A 25,305-nucleotide genomic window follows, 5' to 3' on the forward strand; every position below is an offset into this window, starting at 1 on the left:
GATGCCATGTTGCTCACCTGTATTAAAAGTTTAAATGGAAGACTTGTTGTGTTCTGCCATGGACTGAAATATTACAGATACTTTTGTTGAAGCAGCTGCGACACGAAGGGGTCTGCGAGCATGGTCCAAATGCTTGCAAAGATCTTGAGTCTTCCGTCTACGGGTGTGGCTGTAACGGGAACTGATGAGGGCGGAAGTTCCCAGTCATACCGATTTGAAAAGGAGTCAAGTTCCCCCTTGGGTCTGGTAGAGAGACAGATCAAACCGAGGAGGGCTTCAAGCCCCATTGACCTCTTCGACCTCTGACGCACCTTCGAAGGGGATTAGGCCCGGGAAGAAATAAGCTCACGTAAATCGCGCTGGGCAGAAACAAATTGGGGATATTGGCGATCCTTTTTCTGTTGATCCTGCAATTGTCTTTTCTGGAGACGTAGAAGGTCCACCTTGACCTGAAGGCTAGAATCTCTCTGCACGTCCTGTGCGACCTGTTGTATCTCATCAGCAAATAAGGAGCGGGAAGACCAGGGTTGCTGATACAGTTTGGCCTTAAATTGGTCATCCCAGGAAGAATGTTGCAGCACATCACGGCGACGAAGAGCCGTCATGGAGCCGGCGTTGTCAGTGAGGAGGTTCAAAATCTGTGTTGCATAAGCTTGTCTTGTGTAAGGTTGATTAATCCCTGAGTAAAGGCCTCTTCTTGGGAATGAGTAGAAGGAGAGACGGAGAGTGCGTCCATGGGTGGAAAAATAGTAGACAAGAATGGGAGGGTACGGCAGACTGTGGTATCCAAGTGCGTTAGGTCCCGATCTTCAACCACGTAAGACTAGGTTGAGCGCTTCTGAGTAGAAACGTCACTGTCAATATCGGGGGAGGTGACCGTAGTAGACATGCCATGAGTGCCTGTGTCTTCAAGGATAAATCAGGGGGATATGAAGACGATCTGGTAATCGACAAAAGGATGCGAAGGCTGTATGTAGGTTAGAGTTAATGTCCAGTAAGACTGATCTGGGAGGGAGCGTGAACTTCGATGAACTAGCCGATGGAACTGCGAATCCGGAGAACCTATCCGCAGCCGAAGTCGTCCGCTTTAACTGCAATTTATCAGCTATCAAATGCATGACCAATTCTGGGTCCGCTGGTTTTCAAAACTCCCAACTGAGGAAGGTGTTGACGAGGGATCGTCAAGAACGCCTGACGGATGTGAACTGTCAGTTGGTTTAGCCTGGATACCGAAATCGCCCGAAGTAGAGGCTGAACCACCCGATCAGGGAGGGGTTGAGCGGGAGGCAACCGAAAACAGAACAGGATCTGTAGGTTGAGGAGTCGATGAAGAATCCGAACGGTGAGGGCGGTCAATGGATATTGCTTTCACAAGAGAGTCAAACGATGGTTCCGAAGTCCCTGTGATCCCAACTCGTGGGTAGGATATGTGGACAAGGGTCGGGAGGAGCCAACCTAGAAGGATTACGATCGGGTGATCTGTGCGCCGAACGAGAATGGCTCCGAGAATGACTTCGACGATTACGTTCTTTATACGATGACGAACACCGATCCTGTGAACTGTGAGACGGGTAGGCGTAGCCGGCAGAAGAGCTGTAGTCAGGAAACCATGAGTAAGGGTATCTGAGACACTGGTAATAAGAGTCATGGTAGATCGGGTAGGCATCCCATTCTCCGTGACGGGCCGCATAGGTATCAACCGCTGACATGGTTCCGTGAGGATAGCCACTATGGTGGTAGTCAACGATGGATGACCAGTCTCTGCCGTAGAGAGAACTGTCGGACGGGTGATTAATTGAAGATGATCGGGAGCGGGAATGATAACGCTCATGGTAACTCGATCGAGAATGCCGATCCAGGGAGTGAGTTCTCCAATCCTGTGAGCTGGAATGCCGATCCTTGGAGCGGGAACGCTGATCCTTGGAACGAGAGCGCTGATCGTGGGAGCGGGAGTGCCGATCTGTCGTCTTGGAAGGTGAACGTCTTACTGAAGTGTGATGATCTAAAACGACCCGAGATGAAGTCATATCGACGGCCGTATCTCTAGCCCCCGCGAGGGCAGAGCGAGCCGTATCCAAGAGCAGGATTTTTTTATGGACTGGAGCAATTGGTCGCTGGTATAACGAGAGCGGGACCCGTGTTGGTCAGATAGACCAAGCGCACATTGACCTGAGTATCTGTGGAGTGGTGGTCTGTAAGGAAGCTGTCTGAGAGGGTGTCGTCTGTGACAGAAATTACAGGTGCGACAGGATTGTCTTTTAGGTGTGATGAGCTGGTACTAGCTTTGGAATCTTCTGCTTTGGAACGGTGAAACTTTAAAAGCCAAGGTAAACTTTAGAAGCCAAGGTAAACGATAAAAGCCAAGTTAGTTAGGGAATGACATTCCGCACATTGGGAACCCAGGGTGCACTGTCCCTGACAGTCGCAACATAATGAGTGGGGATCCGACGTGGAATAGGTACGTCTGCATTCTTTACAAGCAGGACGATGATTGTCCTTCTTTCCCATATTACTTAGGTAGAATTGGTAGAATTGGTAGAGGCGAACACATGGTCAGTTCAAGCAGGCACTGCGTGCACGAGAGGCACGTAACTGACCTAGCTTTTGGACATAACCATGTAGATGCGGGGGGGGGGGGCTTGGGTGGTTATTTATATTTTCAGAAGCTGGAAACATGATTCAAACACGTTCCCACATAGGATCGAAGAAGAAGGGAGAAATGCAAAGTGCGAGATAGGATAAGTTTTAAAATTAAGCATCAACCACCAATCTCTCAAAACGAGATTAAAAGTATCACTAAGAGTAAAATCCTCCAAAAGTGACAAAACCAATATCAGAAATCAAACTGTAAACTGAAACAGGTGCTCCAAAGGCACTCAAAAAAACAAAAAAATTGACAGGGTAATAATCAAATTACGGACAGGGCACACTAAACCAAACTCTCCACTACACAGAATCAGAAAACACCAAACAGGTAAATACCCTAACTGTAACCAAAAAGAAACACCTGAACACGCACTATTACTCTGCACACACCACCAACAACACAGACCAGCCCTCAAATACACAATAAACTGTAACAAACAATGTCTCTGGCAACACTTCTAAAACCACTAGGGCGGCCCAGTCGTCTAAGGTGCCGCGATTCGCTGTGCAGAGTTGCGTCCCTTGGGCACGCCAGAAACCTATATTGTGTGTTCAAATCCCAGTTCGGCCCGATTATGTTTCTAGGTTTGTCAGCACCATACTCGTGCTCGTGGGTTTCACCGAAGTGGTAAACGTCTGAGACCTGCATCACTTCCGGCTTTCCTCCCGCATTAAGCTGACACGCCACGATATAACTGTAATACTGTTAAAAGCGGCGTTAAACCCAACTCACTCACTCACTCACTCATTCTAAAACCACTAAACAAAGCATTAGGCATTTTCCTAATTAAAACAGGCCTACTAGGCCACATCTAATAAGATACAAAATCATGCTATCACCAATTTAAAACCCTAAAAAAAATTTAAAAAAACAAGCATGAAATACTCATAACCCCGACCAATATGACATGTTCGGTTGTGTGCAATGCATTAGCTCCTTTTTTGTAAATGGCCCAATTGCAGCACTAAAAAAAATTTTTACTGGTGTTGTTTTGCCATCTGCAGTTTATGATAGAATACGTACGGTAACTGTATTTGTAATGAGTAAAGATGAGACATATGTACGAACAACTTCCTTATTACAATTAGGAGCGACGTTTCGGTGTAGATTCTAACACCGTGATCAAGGAAGTGAAGTACAGAGTATGGTTGACAAGAATATATACAGGATAGGAGGCAGTGTTTATACAGTTGAGTAGGTTTAAGATCAGTTACACTGTTGTATTTGTAATGAGATGTGTTATTACTTAAACAATAATCAGAGAAGTAAGGGAGTTCTTACTTTACTTAGAAATCAATGAGAGCAGGGGTCACCATGAGGTGTACTGAGAAGTACAGCACCAATCATCTGATGATCTGAGTAGTAGACTGGAGTCTGGAATGCTACAGCACTGGCATGATCAGTAAACAAGAAGTCTAGTGTAGCTCCAAGACAGTGAGTTGGAGAGTGAATGAGTTGAGTCATTTTCCGCACATTAAAGAAATCCTCAAGTTTCAGTTTTTCACTCAGATCACAGTTGAAATCCCCACCAACTAGGACATGTTCACATTCATGCTGCTGGAAGAGATTCTAAAGTTTCAGCATGAAGTTAGTCAGTGAATGTGACAATCGTGTCCATGACACTTTTGTAGGAACATACACACAAGCAAAGCAGAACTTACCAACAAGAAAGGAAATGTATTCAATACTGCGGGATGACATTATGTGCCAAGTTTGGTGAAGAAATATGGTACGGTTTTAAAGATCTGCTCCGGAAATGAGGACAAACGCCATTTTCAGTCTAAGTCAAAGTCGTTGCCATGGAAATATAATTTTTTTTAAATCCCAAACTATCAAAAGGAACCAGTTCACCACTAGACCTATCTATGTGCCAAGTTTGATTCAGATATCTCTCATGAATTTTGTGTTCTGCTCAAGAAATGAAATGTGACGAATGGATGAAGGTACGGAAGGACGGATGGAAAGGCAGACGGATGGCACCCATTCCTATATCCCCCTTCCACTTCGTGGCGGGGGATAATAAAAAACTCCTGAGCCAATAGGTTTATGCAAAAGAAACTGACCCACAGCTGCATTGAGTGTTATTTTCTTCACTTTTATGTTGTGCCTTTGACCTTCAATTACATGTTAAATTGTTCTACATGTGCCATATGTGTGGCTCAATTTAGCTGTACATGCTACATGACCAAGTGAGTATGACTGTTGCGTTACTTACCTAAGGTAGTGATTGTGTTGGCGGCCAGGTTGAGGGTGTGGAGCTGGGTGAGGCCAGCCAGCTTGTGGAGTACTGTCAGATGATTGTGGGAGAGGTCCAGTCTCTCCATACTAACACACTCACCCAGGCAGCCAAGGTCACACACACCTATATTATACATAATACATAATAATTTCAAATAGAACAAAGTACATGTCCTCAATACAACATTGTATTTTCTAGAATTTTCCTAGATGACAGTTATGTATTATGACATTGAGATTTACTCACAAATAACTATAGCAACTAAATGAAAGTGATAAATCACTAATTCTACCATATATCTGAAAAACAATTAATTCTGAATAATGAATGAGTGGTTTCAAATCAAAACAAGAAAATTTGTAAAATCTAAATATTTTTTACATTTGTATACTTATCCTGCAATACTCCTTAATGCATTCACTGCTTACCTTGAGACAAAAAGCAGGACAGTGTACTGGTGATGGTCCTGGGTGATAAATTAATAAACTGTGTATGTGTCTGACTGTCACCCGAGCTTAAAAAAAAATATACTTTTGAGGTTTCTGAAGCCAAAGTGGGGAGGCAAGTCTGCAACAGGTGGGCCTTAAACGTAGTAATGCAGGATAAGTATACAAATGTAAAAAATATTTAGATTTTTACTATTTTTATGTTTAGAAACCTCTCATCCTTACTTATCCTGCATTACTCCTTAATGCATCTGTATTGGACTGTTTGGAGGAGGGAAACCTTCAAAATTCAGAAACCTCAATAATTCACACCTGTTTTTCGACACCAGTTGGTCGATAAACCGTGAAGCGGAAACGTTCAGTAAAACGCCATTAAGGTCGGGTTATTTCAATGTGAACATAGGAATTAAAGAGTAACTCCCTTTATTAGTAATAACGACCACTAGCTCACCAGCTAAATCTTTACTTACTACATCATAGAGCCTTTTAGACAATCAATTGTCTAATATTCTTCCACTGGAGAAATCTGAGTGACAGCACCAGAAATTGGAATGGCTCTGCATAGGGTGAGTTCATTATTTGCGTCGGGGGTTGGTAACCTGCTGGGCTATAACCAACGGCCCAAAACTTTGTACACCCTTGACGTCCTCGAGAGTCACAAAAACTGTGCCATGATTGTTTTAATAAAACAGTTGCTGTGTAAAGCCATGGTAGAGGCTAACGCCCTGATCTCATGAGGATTATTCGCTCTTGGACGATCCAGATTGGGGATGGAATACGCCTGAAGGATGATTGCATGTAATCATAGAGATATGGTGTTGCGACTAACTTCGGTCGTGGATGTAGTAGACACGGGTATAAATAACTGCTTCCTCGAACCACGCCTAGCCTTGGAACGGCAAATGAAAACTCACAGTCCCCTTACCGGACATAACAGAAGTTCACCCTCAACTTCTTTTCCCACAATAGTTGATATTGGTGGGATGGTGAAGGAACGATTGAGGTGGCCTGATAATTGATTTTTCGCAGTAAAATCACAGCACAACCCGAGATGAACCACTCCATGCGTCCCATGCTCAAAATGAACCCGGGTGATGTTGTTCTCATGTAGTGCCGCTGTGGCTAATGTTGGTTACCGTGACGTACTACGTAGAGAACGTAATCGTCCTTGAGGATGCTCCAGTTCTTCCAAAATCGATTCAGTTTCCCACCTACCGGGGAATGGACAGTTGGGACGGGGCTGAGGGCGGGACTGTAGTGACTGTCCAACATCTCTGTGTTTACCCCTCTTATCACCTCCCCTATATATATATATATATATATATATATATATATATATATACCATGATGGGGATTTCCCTCTGCCACGCCCATTCCCATGAAAGGAATCCTGAGTCTGGCCTAAATAAATCATATAAAACTGCGCAACATGTTGAGAGTAATATGAAGAGAATACATCACCCATCGCAGTTGAATTTTAAAATTGTAGACGAAAACTGAAGGCAGCGGTAGAAACTAATTGTTTTAGTCCACTTGTCCTTACAATGATAACATATAGCAAAACCCTTAAAAAGGGCAAATTTCTACTAGTCCTTATGACATCTTAACTATTGGGCAGTTTGGCAAGGACTATAGGACTAGTGCCAATTTCTAACACTGTGAAGGTCTAAATAAACGAGAGCTCCGCTGGTACTCGTTCTTGCTGTAGCGCAACAGGCAGTGATGTGGAGAGGTGACCTAAGGTCATAGAGGTCAAAGGACAGCGGCGGTGGTCGTGAAAAGTGGGACTACGAACAGTTTATTAATTTCTTCACCCAGGACCATCGCCGGTACACTGTCCCGTTTTTTGTTGCAAGGTAAGCAGTGAATTCATTAAGAAGTAATGCAAGATAAGTAAAAAGTCAGTGTTATCACTATCCCCCGCCATGGGGAACATAAGAATTTTGTTTGTTCATATAGTAGTGAATATAAACGAGTCCTATATAGCCTTAAGAAAAGATAGGCACTATATGTTGCTTTATGTCATCACAAAAACATATTAAACATGAAAATAATACACACTCTGGAAAAAATATTTTATGGCACCCCATTTCTCAAATTCAGTCTTGATAAGTATCTCTTAGACAAGCTAACTTCGGTAGTTTCTGAGAAAAAATGTCCCCGTGGCAGACACGATGCACTTTGTAAAATGACATGGATCAAGGACCATAACTGTGTTTGCTCAAAATCTAAAAACATACAGCAAGGGAAGTTATTTTGTTTTTCATAGATAAGCATGCAAAATTTTATTAATGTAACGTCAAAAGAGAAAAGTTGTCCCCATTGCAGACACTATGCTGTAAGTTGAATAGCATGGAGCAAGAGCCATAAATCTGAAAACAAATAATTTACAGCATCAATTTCCGAACTCAGCCTGGCCAAGAATCTCTTTGATAAGCTTGCAAAGTTTCATTTATATAACATCAGTAGTTTCTGAGAAAACTTGTCCCCACTGCAGACACTATGCACAATGTTGAAAAGCATGGAGCAAGGGCAAGTATATCTTAATATAAGTATGCAAACTTTCAGCCATGTAATTTCAGTAGTTTTGGAGAAAATTTGTCCCCATTTCTCCCCATTTCAAGCAGTATGCACTAAGTTGAAAAGCACAGCACAAGGGCCTTAGGCTGTAAGAAACTACTTAAAGAAAGTACCTTTCAAACTCATTTAAGATCATGACCAGTAATGTCAGTGTGTAAAATTTCATTTCTCCAACTTCAATAGTTTTTGAGAAAATTTGTCCCCTTTGAGAAGTGGGCGGACAGACGGACGACCTCCATTCCTATAGCCCTGGGCCTAGATTTTCGAAACGATCGTAGCCCTAAAATTATCGTAAAGTTATCATCAGGAAATCGTAGGCTATCATAGGCTATTTTCGAAACTTTCATACCCTAAGATATCTTAAGTTTATCGTAAATCTAAGATAGCTACATAGCTATCATACGTTTATTTTATCTTCATTCAAGATGGTGGCATATTTTGCCTTAGATATTTTGCCAAACAATTAGTCTGCTTTACGTTCAAACATTAACATTTCATTTTGTTAAACTGTGTGATTCAAATTGACACTTCGAAAACACGAAGCACACATCAAAGATTTCATTTCAGAAATGTTCTTAATCGCGACAGTGATCCACATGACTATGGAGTCAGTAGCTTACAATATATTTCTATTTGAGTCCATGCTGAAGAAGGGTGAACCAACATACCTTTTCGATAATTTGGGAAGGATAAAAACAGAAAGTGTCGGCAGGCTATAGTAATGACCGTGACCTTATTGATAACTCAGTTCATACTCTAACTGAGAGTAGTTTCCCTTTGTATTCGCCCAGCGAGACCTTGCTCAATGTTACAGTTTTCTTAAAGCGCAGCGTTCCGCTGTTTTATTTTCTGGATTGCGTTTGTGACAATGCTTTAGTCTTTATTTTCGCATTTTATAAAATCATATCAATCTACATGTGTGACGAAGTGCAAAACCATAAGCGTTTCTCATCAGGTTTTACATCTAAAATAGTGTGGGACAATGAACAATTGTGTGTGTTAACAATTGAATATAACTATACAGTGTAGTATTTATTGATTTAACAAGGAAATACATGTGATCAAATATGTTTATAGTTTATTTGTATAAAGTGTATATTTTTTTTTTTTTCTAGCAAAAGTAATTGTATTTTTTATATTTTAAAAACAACACCTAGGTTATCTATATTATTGAAAGACAAATATTTGATAACAAGTGATTAAAAACTGTCTGTTGAACAATTGCATTCTTCAAAAACAGGTGATTAACATTAATTCATTAAATACAACAATTTATTGAAATTTTGACAGCAGAAGTTAAGCACAGACTTTCGCATTGAAAAGTCAAATAAAGAATGGGTTTCCATGCTTCTTCAGGTTTAAAATGTCGTCAAAAAGTATCATAGTTTGAACATCGACCAAATTCACTTTCCAATATATGTTCGCAGAAAACTTTTATTGAATAAATTTATTGATCAATATAAAATAGGCAATTTCAACACAATAATCTTTGAATTTTGCATTCAATATCCCGATTTTAAAAAAATGATTGATTTTAGTCTTTTTAATATTTAAATGTACATCTACATGTTTTATGTTAAAAAAATGTATAGATACTTGAGACCATTCCAATCTCATTAAAATCAGATTTTAGTTCTTGCTACCGCTAAACAAAGATCTGAGGACATCACATTTAGGGGTCACGTCAGAACGACTTTTCATCTGACCGATCAGAGTGTCGCTTACCAGATCATGAAAGTGACAGTCGGAATGTGATTTCTAATCATGCAATCTCAAAAACTTTAACACAGGGTATTCCGAACGATAGTTACAGGTTTAACGACTGAATCCATACAATCTATTAGCCATTCCAGAATCTTCTTTTGTTCAGGTTTCACATTTTTATGCAATATTTTGTCAAAATATGTTTCGAAGCATAGTCGCCAATTGGAAATTAGTGCCATAATGCACGAGAAATCTGCCTTCTGGATTGGCTAATGTCGACTTCTTGTCAGTCCTTCCATTGGTCGGTCAAATTTCGCGCAAGGTCAGTCTGACGTGATCTGTAATGGGATGTCCTCAGATCTTTGTTTAGCGATAGCGAGAACTTAGATCTGATTTTAATGAGAGTTAGACCATTCAGACAATTAAATCTATTCCAGAACGTAGTTCGATGATGTTTGGCTTGTCTGACAGCATTGCTGAGGATCATTTATACTAGTATTTGTCTGTTGACCCTATACTTTACAGTGATTTGACACATTTACAATGTATTTCGCTCATCGGCCGGACTTGAATGAAATCAGAAAAATCAGTTTATTAACTCTACTAGTTCAAAAGGATAGAAAAGGACTACATTATATGTATGTTCTAGTTAACTTGTGGCGTGTTCCCTGAGACAACATAACTTTACAAATCCTATACTATCTCTCTTTGCGAACGAAAATTAGTGTCACTTTTAAATTTTGGAAAGAATTATGGATCTAGTTAGACCCAGTATACATCACATAACATCAGACTTGAACATGCATCTTAAATGCTTAACGCCGGCTGTTCGATCAAAGGTCTCGTCTAGTCATTGGCATTTAGAATAATGTACCTTACTTTCGCCCTTGACCTTGTAAGCAATGTGTTCACATGAAGTTCAACATGGAGGGAAAGTAGGGAAGTATCTTTTTGCACATTATTTCAATTCTAATAGCTATAGCGTGGTAACACTACACTTATTGATTATAACATTTATTGGTTTTGAAAAATGTCTTTGCATAGCACACGAGTGCTATTTGTGTTCGGGTAGTCATGGCATCTTTTATCATAATAACAAAACGTCTACATGTTGGTCATATGTATGATTGTACGGAATTTCACTCAAATAGTTGCGTGTTAAACAATGTGACCTGACAATGTGATCCTGAATTCCGTGTCACTTCTCCATGTTGTTGTTATTGTCAGCGGCTGGAAAATCCCTGTGATGTCATTGGGAAAAAACCCGTTTTTTCAATCTCTGACACAAATGAGTTCTCTGTCAGAGTTACGATAGCTATCGTATCTTTGTGTGATCTGTGACAGGTTTACGATAGTTTCGAAAATCTATCTTATCTTAACCTTAACATATTTAACTTTAAACATAAGCAGTTTATATTTATCTTAGCTAAGATCTTTTTGAAAATCTAGGTCCAGCCCCACATCGTGGTGGAGGATTACAACCACCTCCGATTGAGTCAGCTAAATTGACAACTGCTTCACCATTGAAGCTAATATTCAAAGAAAAGTATTTCTTTCTCAATCATTGTTGGTAGACAATGTGTAATAACAGTAGGTAAAATTGTGTGTATCTTCCCAAGTTTTCACTAGACTTTGATACCAGTGGATACTCTTGCCTCTGGAAGATGAATTACATGTTACTAATTGCAAAGTTGCAGTTGCCACACTATTCAAAGTATTTGTGGCAACACATTTTGAGCAGAAAACAAAATAGATATCGACAAAGTGCATTTTATGTTTAACGGAAAACAGAGAACTCGACAATTGGTGCCTTACAATATACTACTGTAACATTGATGTCATATTTTGTGCATAACAATGAGCGATGTTGTCACAATATAGTGACATGCGGTGTAGAACTAAATCTTGCAAAGCTTCCTTAATGTTTTAGTGATGTTTCAACAAAAAGACAATATTTGAGCATATATATATAGCATCAGAAAGACTTTTATTCCAGTTTCCTGAATTCAGACTGATAACCGACTCCTGACATTTGGCCAAATTAAACATTTGAAACCTCAAGATGTGCATTCGTGTACAAATAAATCTAGCTTAGTTATACCTACAGGTAACCTAGCTCATCATTAAACACACAGTATGTTATCCCCTAACATATGAAAAAGAAATTTGAGTTGAGTGAAACTAAACATTAGAAGTGTACCTGTGGCTCTTGTACTCACCTACATCACGAAGAAAGAGTGAATGTATGCTTGCAAGATCAAATTCTCCACTGCGAGTCTTCAGGAGCTGCTTGCTGACTTTTAAATCTGAACCAAAATATAATTACTCCTTTAAAAATGCTGCCAGTCAGTGACTTTAAAAATAATGTTAACAGGCACATTCAACAAATAAATTAAACTATTCTATGCACATGGGTTATCAAGCTCATAAGCTGACCTGGAAAAATTCAACAAGTGAAAAATGATTAATAATGTTGTACCATTTTAAACAAAATGATAATATAGAGAAGATAAATCAGGGATTTTGTAACAGTTTCCTGTATTCGTTTGTTCGCTCTATCGTGTTCGTTATATGGGTCATTCTCTAAAAAAGTAACATTTTGGCCTATGAAAAATCAACAAATCAGAATTCATTTTTGAAATGTTTTTGTTGAGCAGATAAACAACATAACAATTACTGAATACAAGTTTAAAATATGCAGGCTTAATATGTCTTATTTTCCTTTTTGCAGAAAACTATTTCTGGCATCTCTGTACCAAATGTCTGTGCTGTTACCGTGCATAAAATTCAGTTTTTGTCACCAAACATAAATCTAAAATGAATAAAATTTATGATATGGTTGTTGCATTTTGGCATAGTTCAAATGTCAAAAGCTTTAAAATTTCATTTATTGGCTTTACTATACTATTAGACTGTAAATATATGCATACAATGGAATTATTTGCAAAAAGATGTACGATAAACTTGTCTACTTCTTACACTGAAATGGAACTACCATAATTCTATAAGGTAATAATAGTTATTACACTCATTTTATGAATTATATATATTTTTGTCAGCAGAGTTAAACCAATTTTAACTTTTGAGATGGCAGAAACCTGGTGACAGGAAAGACATTCATGGTAACAGGACAGACAACATGGTAACAGGAAAGACAAAATATTTTGTAATTGCCAAAACTAAAATAACTATTTCTGTGTTCTGTGTTTCAGAAGTAAAGGTAGTCAAAAAAAGGGAAACTCAATGAATGTGCATATCAAAGTGTTAGGTGTATTTTGTATCTGACCTTAATTAGATAAAAATGTGAGGTTTGGTAACAGCACAGACAAGCAAAAATTCATAAACCAATATTATGTGGAATTGCTCATCTCAAAAATAGAACTTGATCAGAAACTCTACCAACAACCTTAATGGCACTTTTTGAGGTTATTGTTGCTTATTCCAAGCATAAACCTGTAAGGAAACGAGAATAGTCAACTTTCAAAACTTCAACAGTAACAGCACAGACAAAGTCTGATAACATATTTGCACTTTTACCAAATGATAGCATTATATGATAACATTCAGTAAATCATTCTTGACCTCATTCATGTGCACATATAAACACAGGTTATTGTTTGCCATGAATTGTTTCCAACATATCTTCCCACAAAGAAGACTCAACACAATAGTCAGAGGACAGTGATATTTTGGAAGGCTCTGGTACAAAGCTAACTATGTCCTCAAATTGGTATCAGCATTTGTCTTTAAGTTTGCGTGGCCAGAAGAAACAATTTGCATTCCCGTGCTTTCCCGCGTTATGCATATATTCCACAAAAACTTCACCTAGCTCTATATCTTCAACATAACCAGGATATGATATGTTATACACAATGACAACGAATTTCCCGGGGCATTCATTTGTATCAACTGGCTGGTGTATTTCCTTTTGTCTTTCCATCTTATCATCATCTGAACTTTGTACCATTTCCTTACTTGTCTTTTGGTGAATTTCATCATCATTCAGACTCTCCATTCTGTCAACACACACCTCCACTTCTCTCTTTCCCCGACTCATACACTCCATTCTGTCAGCACACACCTCCACTTCTCTCTTTCCCCCACTCATACACTCCATTCTGTCAGAACACACCTCCACTTCTCTCTTTCCCCGTCTCATACACTCCATTCTGTCAACACACACCTCCACTTCTCTCTTTCCCCGACTCATACACTCCATTCTGTCAACACACACCTCCACTTCTCTCTTTCCCCCACTCATACACTCCATTCTGTCAGCACACACCTCCACTTCTCTCTTTCCCCCACTCATACACTCCATTCTGTCAGCACACACCTCCACTTCTCTCTTTCCCCCACTCATACACTCCATTCTGTCAGCACACACCTCCACTTCTCTCTTTCCCCCACTCATACACTCCATTCTGTCAGCACACACCTCCACTTCTCTCTTTCCCTCATGCACAGACACGGTGTTTGAAGTGATCATGTAAAATTACTTTCATTCAAAGTTGCTAAATATGTTACATTTCTTAATTATGTACAACAGTAGGGCGAGCAAATTGAATAATTGTTCATTATTTGTGTCAACTTGGTAAATAAATCAAATGTCTTTGCTGTCACTGAAAAGTGTCTGTGATGTTACTATTAAATGTCTGTGCTGTTACCAAAGTTCTACTGTGCAGTGTAATCAGTGTTTATTGACCCAAATATTAATGGAAATTCAATTTTTCCGGTAACTAACAAAAGCCTAAGAGATAGAGTTTTAAAGACACTGAAACATTGAACAAAACTTTCTCAAAATCTCTATTAAACACTAAATGTCTGTGCTGTTACTGTTACGTGTCTGTGCTGTCACAGTCACTCATAGACACGGTGTTTGAAGTGATCATGTAACATTACTTTCATTTAAATTTGCTAAATATGTTACATTTCTTAATCATGTACAACAGTAATGCGAGTAAATGAATAATTGTTCATTATTTGTGTCAACATGATAAAAAAATCCTAAAATGTCTTTGCTGTCACTGAAATGTGTCTGTGCTGTCACTATTACAAGTCGGTGCTGTTACCAAAGATCTACTGTGCAGTGTAATCAGTATTTATTGACCCAAATGTTGATAATCTTCAGATTTTCATGCAACAAACAAACATACAAAATACATTACCATTCATGTTTTCTTTGTCTTTTAATATATATATGTTGAAACATTTATTGAACACTATATGTCTGTGCTGTCGCCTAAATATGTCTGTCCTGTCACTTTTTTTAAGGTGACAGCAGAGACAGTGACAGGAGAGACAAACTATGACATAATGCCAGCTTAGGACAATGACTTCTCTCTTGCACTAAAAAAAGCACACTGGTTGAGTTCCATTCTGACAGTCAAATATGCTCATTATATTTGATTTTTATAATAACAATTCCGGAACCCAAAATGCATGGTTACAGCACAGACACCTACAAAAAGTACACATCAAAAGACAACATTTACCAGTTATTTTAAGACACTGCACCAATATAAATTGCTTGAGCATATGGTGCCATGATAGTACTGGAAAGGAAGAGACCTGCAAAGACCTTAGCCTTCTGGCTTACCAAAGGAGCAATTATTATTTGTATTTGTACTACCTGGTGACAGGACAGACACGATTACTCTGGACACGATTACTGTTTCCAAAAATAATGATTCCAAGTGGAAAATCATCAGCTTTTCTGCTGTTATCTGCCTTTCATGATGTCATGCTACATAAATCACCAGGGCTTTGGGAAGTATTTGTTCCCAGAGACTTAAGATAATTTGAGAAAGTTTGATTTTTTATTTGTGGACAACAAGTTTCTGCACATTTCTGCACATTAAAGGTATTGTTCTGGCTAACATAAGGTTATAGCAGTAATTTGATCAGAATATTGCATAAATCTGATAAATATCTTCATTGTCAAGTAATCTGAAAACAGAATTATGAGTTGTTTTCAAGAAAATTCATTTGGACAGGAAATGTTACTTTTTTAGAGAATGACCCATATACGTGTTCTGACTACTCCCTGATCTGGCACACATTAATTAGTTCTATTGTATTATTAAATATTCAAAATATATTCATATTTTCCAATTGTTATACATTATGAATTTTGCATTACATATGAAACATATACATAACTCTTGAGTTTCAACTTCAGAATAAAACAGAATTTCTTGAAACTGGCTACAGGTTTTATTTAAGAATTGACCTTCACTTTGTGTGAGTTCATTGGAGTATGAACCTTCACAGAGTGAGGGCCAAACTGTATGAATGTCGGAGTTTCTGACCTAGCTCTATATTCCTAAAGTTGATAAACAAAGATTGTCTTATTAAAGAATATTTTTTACATTCAAGAAAATAGTGAAAAGCATTTAGCATGGGGAACCACAAAGGCAAGAAATAGTCTGACAAATTACCCCTAAATAAATCATCATTTAGAATGCTACATCTATGCCTAAGTCTTGTGTGGATGATGTTAATTTGAGGCTTTCCATAACTGAAATAATTTGGAGATTTAATAACATTTGGATAAATTTTTGTTTTTAATTCAGCTACAGAGATACTATTAATATTAATTTGTGAATTCCATTGTTTTAAAGAGTCTATTATTAATGATTTCTGAAATGTACTTGTTCTGGCAAAACGTACAGTCATGTTCTGTTTGTTACGTAGGTTATGATTTGAAGCAGCTTATCTATTGTGGGGTAACAAATCATTTAGATATGAGGGACATTCATTTATTATTATTATTTTGTGCACTGTCGTAAGATTTTTAATTTTTCATCTCTCTTTTAGTGGTAGCCAGCCGGTTTCAAAATATAAACTTTCTATCGAGGCAAATTTGGTCAAATCTGTCACAATTCTCGCAGCGTCAAGTTGTATTAATTCAAGTATATTTTCGTTATAAGCAGAACAGTTGTCCCATACATGAGTATTCATGAATAGGTCTTATAAATGTCAGATAGATTTTTGACAGATTATATCTATTTAATTTATATTTAACTTTACGCATAGCTGAAACCATTTTCGCTGTTGACCTAGCAATAATTGAAACGTGCAGTCCATTTCGTATCTTGAGATAACGTGCCCCCCAGATGTTTGTGGATTTCAACATGTTCAATGGCACTGTTATCATAGCAAATAGTTGGATAATCCTGTACCTGTTTGTGACTAAAAAGCATGTATTTTGTCTTGGTTGGATTAAAGTTTACAAGCCATGTGCTTGCCCAATGATAGAGAGAGAGAAGGTCTTGATTTAGTCTGTCTTCAATTACGACCATATCAGTAGATGAAGTTCCTATACATGTATCGTCGGCGAATAACCTAGTAATATTTTGAAGCTTATCAGTAATATCATTTATGTAAACTAGAAATAGGAACGGCCCCAGTACAGAGCACCTGCTTTAGGAATGTTTTACTTGATAAACTACCATTAATAAATACTCTTTGGCAATGGGCTGACAGATAACTAAGACACCAAGCTAATAATTTACCAGTTATACCATATTGTTGAAGTTTATGCAATATACCTTTGTGCCATACCCTACGGAATGCCAAAGAAATATCATAGAATATCATACAAAAATATCTATGATCATCAAGTGAATTAAAAATATGATGGTAAATTTCAATTAATTGATATGTAGTACAATTGTTTGGCATGAATCCCGATTGATATTTGGAAAGTAGTTTATTCTTCAGAGAGTAATTATACATTCTTTTAAAAAAGAGTCTTTCAAATAATTTCCAAAGACAAGATAACAGTGAAAAAGGCCTGTCGTTGGAAGGGTTGGATTTATCTCCCTTTTCGTACAAAGGCATTACATTAGCAATTTTCCACTGTGATGGGAATATGCTTTGTTCAAGAGACAAATTAAATAACAAGCGTAAAGGATTGGCTATGGATAGTGATATATATTTAAGTAATCTTCGATTCAGGTTGTCGGGACCACTTGCTTTATTTACCGGTAGGGACTTTATGAGATCTGTTATTTCTTGACTTTCAATAACGGTATAATCCAATTCATGTTCACATAGTTTAACAAATGGTGGTAGTGAGGCGCCTTCATCATCAATATAATTGGAAACTGACGTAAAATAATCGTTGAGAGCTTCAGCTTTATCAAAATCAGAAAATGCTTCTGGTACAGTGTTGTTGTTAGTGACCAGAGGTGGGATCACGGTGCTGGCTCCAGACTCTTTGATCAAGTGACGTAAAGGTTTCCAATAATTAGAACTGTTTTCCTTGATTTGTGCAGATAATAATTCATTTAAGTTAAGATAAAAGTTTTCCTTGGCAGCTTTCTTCAAATTGTTTACTTTATTTCTTTGTTTTCTATATTTAGATAAATCGTGTTCCTTGCATGTTCGTATAGCTTTTTTACTCAGTCGATCTCTTATTCTTATTTCTCTACGTAGTTCACTATCAAACCATGGTTTATCTTTTGGCCTTATTGTGACAGCACGGCTTGGTATGCATAAGCTTATATAGTGTTTAAATGTGGACAGAAAAATATCACATACTTCATCCACAGACTCGCAGCTATTAAACATGCACATCCAATCAGTTGATTCAATCAATTCATTTAACTTCGCATAGTCACCATCTTATAAATTAGAACCTCTCTCACATAGGATTTTTTCATGTCAATGCAGTTCGTTAGCGAAACAACAACTCCCTTGTGGTCACTTATATCCGTGCTGAAGTCGACAACACTCGACCCTTTACAATTGCAATCATCACTGATAACAATAGGGTCAAGCAGAGTTTGTGAATGCTGAGTGACGCATGTCAACTCTTTAATTACATTACGTAAACTCTTCCTAACTAAAATATCATGCAGTTGGTGAAGGTTGCTGTTGAGTAAATCTTCGTTAAAATCACCGAGTAGAACAACGTAAGGCATATAATCTAGAGCAGTTTCAAGTGAGTGTTCTAGCTGATACCAATACAACACAGGGGTGTTAGGTGGTCTGTACCACCCACATAATAATATTCTCTTCTGAGGCAAGAAAACCCCAAAACACATATTGTCATAATTGAATGATTCTAAATCTTCCCTAAGTTTAACATACAACAATGCCGAGAAATATACAATAATACCACCCCCAAAACAATTCCTATCCCTCCTATAAGGAGAATGATAAAGGTCTATTTTCAGGTCATTGTATTTACAGAATCATCAATAAGAAAAACGTGTGTCTTTGTAAAACATACAATGACATATTCAGAGATTTGCTCAGAAATACGAGGTAGTTTATATCGGAAATGTCTTACATTTAAGTGGAATATGGATATTTCCTTATTGTGCGAGTTTACTGAAACAGGGCCAGGATTTTGCTCAACATCTCCAGCAATAATAAGAAGTAAGATGAGGATTGGTATAATATTGGAGTTAGTGAAAGCCTGTCCCGAACAGAGGTATATTTGAACAAGACTGATGGATAAATAAAAGTGTTCAAAACATCCATGGAATAACCAACTAAAGTAGGCAGTGGATGATGGATTGATAATGCGGAATTTTTCCCTTTTTTAGGTGAGTTGAATAACATTTGTTGTAATGCAAACCTATTGATGCGCCCTCAAATCAGTCATTGGCTAAAACAAGAAATAGTATTATCCAGGCAACGGCACCGACAGGTTTGCTATTGATTATGTTTTGTGAATTGGAGTAAATTTGTCTATTCCAAGTATGAATCGTACACCAGATACAGTATCTCAAAGTTCTATAATTAAAACTTGTAAAAGTAGAACATCATTGTACCACTAAACACAAAATAATAGCTATATGACGGCAGTCTGTAAATAATCGAGTCTGGACCTGACAACCCGGGGGGGGGGGGGGGGTGCAGCTGCCTCCCCTGGCTGGCTACGGCACTGAAGCATTTTCATAAATGTAATGATGTGTGAGATAAAAGCAGATATAATATTGTATGGGCAATGGCAGTTCGTGTTGTGGTCAATACATATGAATGTGTTAGAAAAATGACATGAGTGATATAAAAGAAAAATATAGAGCTGTATCTCATATTGAGTGCACAGAGCTCGATCTCATATATAAATTAACCATACAATTGCGACTTTCAAGTCTCATAAGCAAAATCCAAATGCCAAATGTGAAAACATACACCGTATTCGACCAATACTCGTCCAGGGCACTCTCAAAATTAGAAATATTTGACGCAATAAGCGCCCAGAGCCCTCTCAAAATTAGAAATAGGGGGCTCTTATTAGAATTAGAATTCTTATGTAGTACACACATCCTGCATCTGTATGAAGAAATGGGCATCCGAGGTGACCATGCCTATGTTCCTCTGCGAATCTCAGCAAAATGTCATGAATCAACAAAACGTGACTTGAAAAAAGTCATCCCCCTAACAATGAAAAATATTTGTCTAAAGATTCAGTTGATCTCTTTTTTTTCCCAGTTTCTAAGAAGAACTTCCGAAACCTTTTCTGCTCTCTCGGCAAATAATTCCATTCCGGTTCAACGGAAGATTAGAAACACGCGACTCTTGAGTATGAGCACCAATGCTATGCTTTCATTCCTTCGACATTTTATCCGTTCGCCTTGCTCTAACTGGATGAATTTGATATCATCTCCTCTGATCCCCGACCTTACTAAATTAGGCTACTGTAATTTAATCATTTTTTTTAGTGCTCTCCTAACCACATTCCGGCGCAGTGATGACTGGCCGCATGGATCCCTTCGTTTGACCTCTGGTCAGGAGAGTCTTCGATCCCCTCGTCTCGAAGCTAGAAATCATCATGAATCTGTCAAAAGGCGACTTCACCTGATGCATCGGTCATGTCTCCCAGAGTTCTGACAGGCTGCTACCCTGCTATTTTTATATGAATATTTCATAAGGAATGGACATTCAGCAAACAGCTTCAACAATCAGCGTAGATACAATGCAAACAAACAAAATGCAACAAGAGTGACGTCCCTTTTTGAAAAGGAGGTAACTTCCTGCTAACCTGGGCCCCGTCAAGGCTGGGCCCCGTCTCTAAAATCACGAGCCGGTACAGGCCAATGAGACGATGGCTGTGAACGCCTTCGAAAGATTAGACTACACTATGTTATGTAATGTTTCATGGGTAATGCCGTTTTCGCCAGAGAAATCGGTGACGTTTTGCTGAGGTGCCGTTTTAGCCTGCACCCATGTTTCATTGGTCGCTATTTTTTTATGAAGCGCTACCCTTCTACAAAAAGCCTCCACTGAGAAGCGTCACAAACTTTAGTCATTTTGTTAGATGTGTCACCATCTGGTGCAGGAAAGACCTTCAAACTTTTAATTGTACTTAATTGTAGGCAAAATTATTTTCTTTATGCATTTTACGTACATGATATCAATATGTAAGAGAAATAATACTGAGTATTGTCTAGTGTATTCTTTGCATGAACATTTCGCATGGTTCTCGAATACACCCCAAAATTGTGCAATGCGAGAAAAATATTTATTATACACTTGTCAGAAAACTTTGAGCGCATAAAATATTCGCATGTTGGAAATTTATATATGTCGACACATGTAGATCCACGCATACAATATAAATGTCGCATTGAAAATATTCCTAACTTTGCCTTTCCATTCCATGACATCAAAAATGTTTATGTTTACGTGGGTTGGTGTTCCATTTAAAGAATAAAGAATAACTCGTAATATATATGATGTGACTCTTCTGACAAAATAGAAATGTGTTGTAAGACTCGTGTGTGGTTGCAATATATTTATTGGATGATTACGTTAAAATGGTGAAACTTCTGTTGAAAACATTGTAATTGGAAAATAGCAAAAAACATGAAATTAAATGTGTAAAAAAATGTATAAAAGATATCCAAAATCTACATACTAATTACAACTGTAAACAGCAGGATACAATGATCGTTTGTGCTTTCATTCAAGGACCTTCGGCTCAAAGAAATTACCAAATATGTAGAACAATGTTGGTGTATGACTTCATAACATTTTTAGGAATTTTGTAACCCTTCATTGTGGACAAGGTGTAAATGGACCTCGTTGCCGAAAATCTATAAAATCTTCAAATATCAATCAATCAATCATAAATCCAAGATTGCAGTCTGCATTTTATATAATATTTACGTTAACTGTTCTTAGGACTTTGTTGTCCTGTGTGATTTACGACACATCTTAGAATAGCGACCGTGACAGTTACATTGTACGGAAACAGTGTAGCGCCAGCGCAGCATACCCAGGAAATGTCTTGGAGATCGCTGATAAACATTCGTCACCACTCGCCCCTTTCCGTAACCTGCAAGAAGAGTTGGTCACGAATGCGCTGATAAATTGAGCTAACCGATTCTGAGGCGTGATATAGCAATTTCAATTTTCCTTTAATTTGAGTATGAGTTTGGCTTTTGTTGGACTTTGGGTCGAATTTTGTATAGCCATCTGCCGATCTTACTTGCGTCCCATTCGGCTTGCCATCTTTCTGCTATGGAGGCTTTGATTTTGCTTTTTATCTCAAAGGGAATAGGCTGTATATCTGTTTTGTCTAGAGTTAGCTTCGCCAGTGAGTCTGCTTTTTCATTTCCATGAATATCTATATGAGAGGGGATCCAACACAGCTCCACCTGTTGCCCTTGGTCCGATAGTTTTGTACATTCTTATAGAATATTGTTGACTGTGTTTGGCCTGGAGTTTGAATTTCTGCCACTGATGGCCTGAAGTGCACTTAGCGAGTCTGAGGACGACTGCCTTTGCTTCCGGAAGTTCCGGTATGAGTTTGAGTGCATGATGAATTGCCTCCAATTCAGCCGTGAAACTGACTGACCATCAGGCAAGCGAACTGAATGTGCTTGGGGTTTGGAGCTGTGGATATTTATCCCGTAACCAGCACTGTTGTTGATAGGATTCTTGGATCCATCAGTGTATATATGGGCCCAGCTGTCCCAGGTAGTTTGAATTTTAGTGATAGCTACTGATCGTAGTAGGGTTGGGTTTTCTTTTTTAGTGACTTCTGATGTTAAAGCAGTGTCAACTTTGGGAGTTTTTAAAGTCCAGGGAGGGTGTAGCCCTTTGTAGTGACTTCCTGGTGGCTGAATGTCATCACAATTGTGACTTCGAATGAGTTCACGTACTAATATCCCAGATGGCTTTAGTGAGGGATTTTATCGAGCTAGGGCTTCATCTCGAGTTTTTTTGTTGTCTTGCCATATCTTTTTAACCAAAGGGTTTGATGTTCGTCCCCAGAACGATAATATTGCCTGCTCTCTTCTTAGTTTCAGTGGGAGTTCTCCCGTTTCTACTTGTAGTGCTTCTAGTGAGGTGCCTGTGGCCAGCATTAGGGCTTTGTATTGTATTCTGTCTAGGCGCCTCAGGACAGTATTTGATGCTGAATGAAAAGCCTCACAACCATAGTCAATTTTTGATCTGATAAGAGATTTGTAGAGGTCCAGTTGAGTGTCCCTCGATGTGCCCCAAGATGTGCCTGAAATTGCCCGTAATACATTCAGGTCTTTTTGACATCTGTTTTCCACAAATTCTATATGATTGCGCCAAGTGAGGTGTTGATCAAGGATCACCCCAAGAAATATTGCAGATTTTTCGAATATGATAGGTTTGCCTTTTATGGAGACACGAGGTATCATAGCATCTTTCCCCCGGCGTTTGAATAGAACTCCAACAGTTTTTTCACTTGAAAGGATGAATCCCCATTTATTGCACCATTGATCTACTCCGTCCAGGGCTGACTGGAGTTTTTTTCTGATTTGGGAAATATCTCTGTGCTTTACCCATATTGCTCCGTCATCAGTGAATTTAGAAGTTTGGGTAGGAGAGTTGACATGGTCTAAAAGATCATTGATCATGATATTAAACAGGGTTGGGCTTATAATGCTGCCTTGTGGCATGCCATTGTTCAGTGCCATAGGATCAGATCGATTGTTCCCTATTTTAACTGATAGCGACCTGTCTTGCAGGAAGCTGTCTATGAAGTTTAATTGCCATGTTCCCTTCTACTCCATTTTGTGCTAGTTTTGAGAGGAGTCCATCATGCCATTCCAGTAGTTGTGTACATCGGTCTAGGACCGCTCCTGGCTTCTGATTGGTCGAGAGAATCACGTGACCTCTGATGACGTCACTTCCGGTTGGGTGTGCGCAGAGCATTGTGGGTCCTGCGTGCACATCCAAGATGGCGTCGCATCCGTTTCCGATGGCGTCACATCCGTTTCCGGGGAGGAGGGAAACCCGGAGAAGAGGTCGTAAAAGGTGAACGGATCAAAGGTTGAAAGAAGCGCGTCAAATTATTTATTTTTTGTGTTGTTCTAAAAATAGACGTGTCGGCGGCGGCGGCGGAGGGGAAGGGAGGAGGAGGGAGGAAGGAGGGAGGGGAGTCGGGTTCTTTGTTTTGCTTTGTTTTGGTGGGTGTGTGGCGATGGCATGTGGAGATGATAGTTCACTGAGACGAGCTTATCAAAGTTATCAAACACAGTCGATGACTCTGCCACTTTGTTGCTAGGTTGACGTCATATCGGCGGAGGATCTTGCAACAACATGTCACAAATCATGTCATCGGGTATGGTGATGTGTTTGTCAACTTTGAGGTGTAAGGTTTCGTTCCAAAAGGCGATCGTGTATTGTAGCCCACGATGACAGTCGTTCGTCTAAGTTAAAAGTCGGTGAGTGGCGAATTTAAAGGGGCTAAAGGTGTTGGCTGAATTCTAACGGTGAATCGACAGGCACAGACATGAACGTGTTGTAGGTATATGCCTACGTGATGTACTTCGTGTCACCCCCATGCAAACGTGGTGCCACGCGTGACGACAAACAGACGTTGACGTTGATCCATAGGATGATTATTATCATTTATTTATTCATGATACCGAGGTGCTGGCACTCCTGTAGGTTGACAGGTGTACTGTCATTCGTGTTGCCAGGCACCCGTAGTGTTTCACGCGTGTTGCCAGGCAAAACGTGGTGTCCTCTGTGTGTGTGTGTGTCTTCAAACAGACGTTGACGTTGATCCATAGAATGAAAATTATTATGAATGATGCCGAGGAGTCGGTACTCGTGTAGGTCGACAGGCGTATTGTCATTCGTGTCTCCATGCACACGTCATGTACGTCGTGTGTTGTCATGCAAAACGTAATGTACTTCATGTTGCCATGCAATCGTGATGTCATGCGTGTGTGTCTTCAAACACACGTTGATCCACAGGATTATTGATCCTATTTTGTATTTTATAAGGAGAGAGAGAGATCGATAGACATTCGTTGTGTTTGACTCGTGTCTCCAGGCACACGTGGTGTTTCACGCGTCTCTATTTCTATATATTTATTTTATTATTTTGACACGTACCATGGTGGTGTCACGCGTGGGTTCTTTTGGATTGTTGTTGTTTGTGTTGGCAAAGTAAGCAGGGTGGGTGTCGATGGCGTGTGGAGATGATAGATCACTGAGACGAGTTTATCAAAGTTATCATACACAGTCGACGACTCTGCCACTCTGTTGCTAGGTTGACACCACATCGGCGAAGGATGTTGCTACAACATGCCACAAATGACGTCATCGACTATGGTGATGTGTTTGTAAACTTTGAGATGTAAGGTTTTGTTCCACAAGGCGGGCGTATTGTAGCACAAGGACAATCGTTCGTTTAAGCAACAGGGGATGAGTGGCGAAAAGGTGCTAAAGGTGTTGCC

The 25,305-nt window shown here is 39.0% G+C and overlaps 1 protein-coding gene across 2 annotated transcripts in view; it reads right to left on the reverse strand.

Moving 5' to 3' along the window:
* LOC139477877 (leucine-rich repeat-containing protein 61-like) overlaps window positions 1–20,551 on the reverse strand; it is a 136,935-nt gene extending 116,384 nt beyond the window's left edge. For both annotated transcript variants that reach the window (XM_071260310.1, XM_071260317.1), the window contains exons 1-3: window positions 20,435–20,551; window positions 11,836–11,922; window positions 4,863–5,009 (exon numbers count right to left, since the gene is read on the reverse strand). In XM_071260310.1, the coding sequence (XP_071116411.1) occupies window positions 4,863–5,009; window positions 11,836–11,922; window positions 20,435–20,450 (250 nt within the window). In that variant the 5' untranslated portion in view covers window positions 20,451–20,551. The remainder of the gene's footprint in view (window positions 1–4,862; window positions 5,010–11,835; window positions 11,923–20,434) is intronic.
* Between the last annotated feature and the right edge of the window lie 4,754 nt (window positions 20,552–25,305).

The sequence above is a fragment of the Haliotis cracherodii genome, unplaced genomic scaffold, assembly GCF_022045235.1.
Source record: "Haliotis cracherodii isolate W230 unplaced genomic scaffold, xgHalCrac1.p SCAF_1, whole genome shotgun sequence".
Lineage (NCBI taxonomy): Eukaryota > Metazoa > Mollusca > Gastropoda > Lepetellida > Haliotidae > Haliotis > Haliotis cracherodii.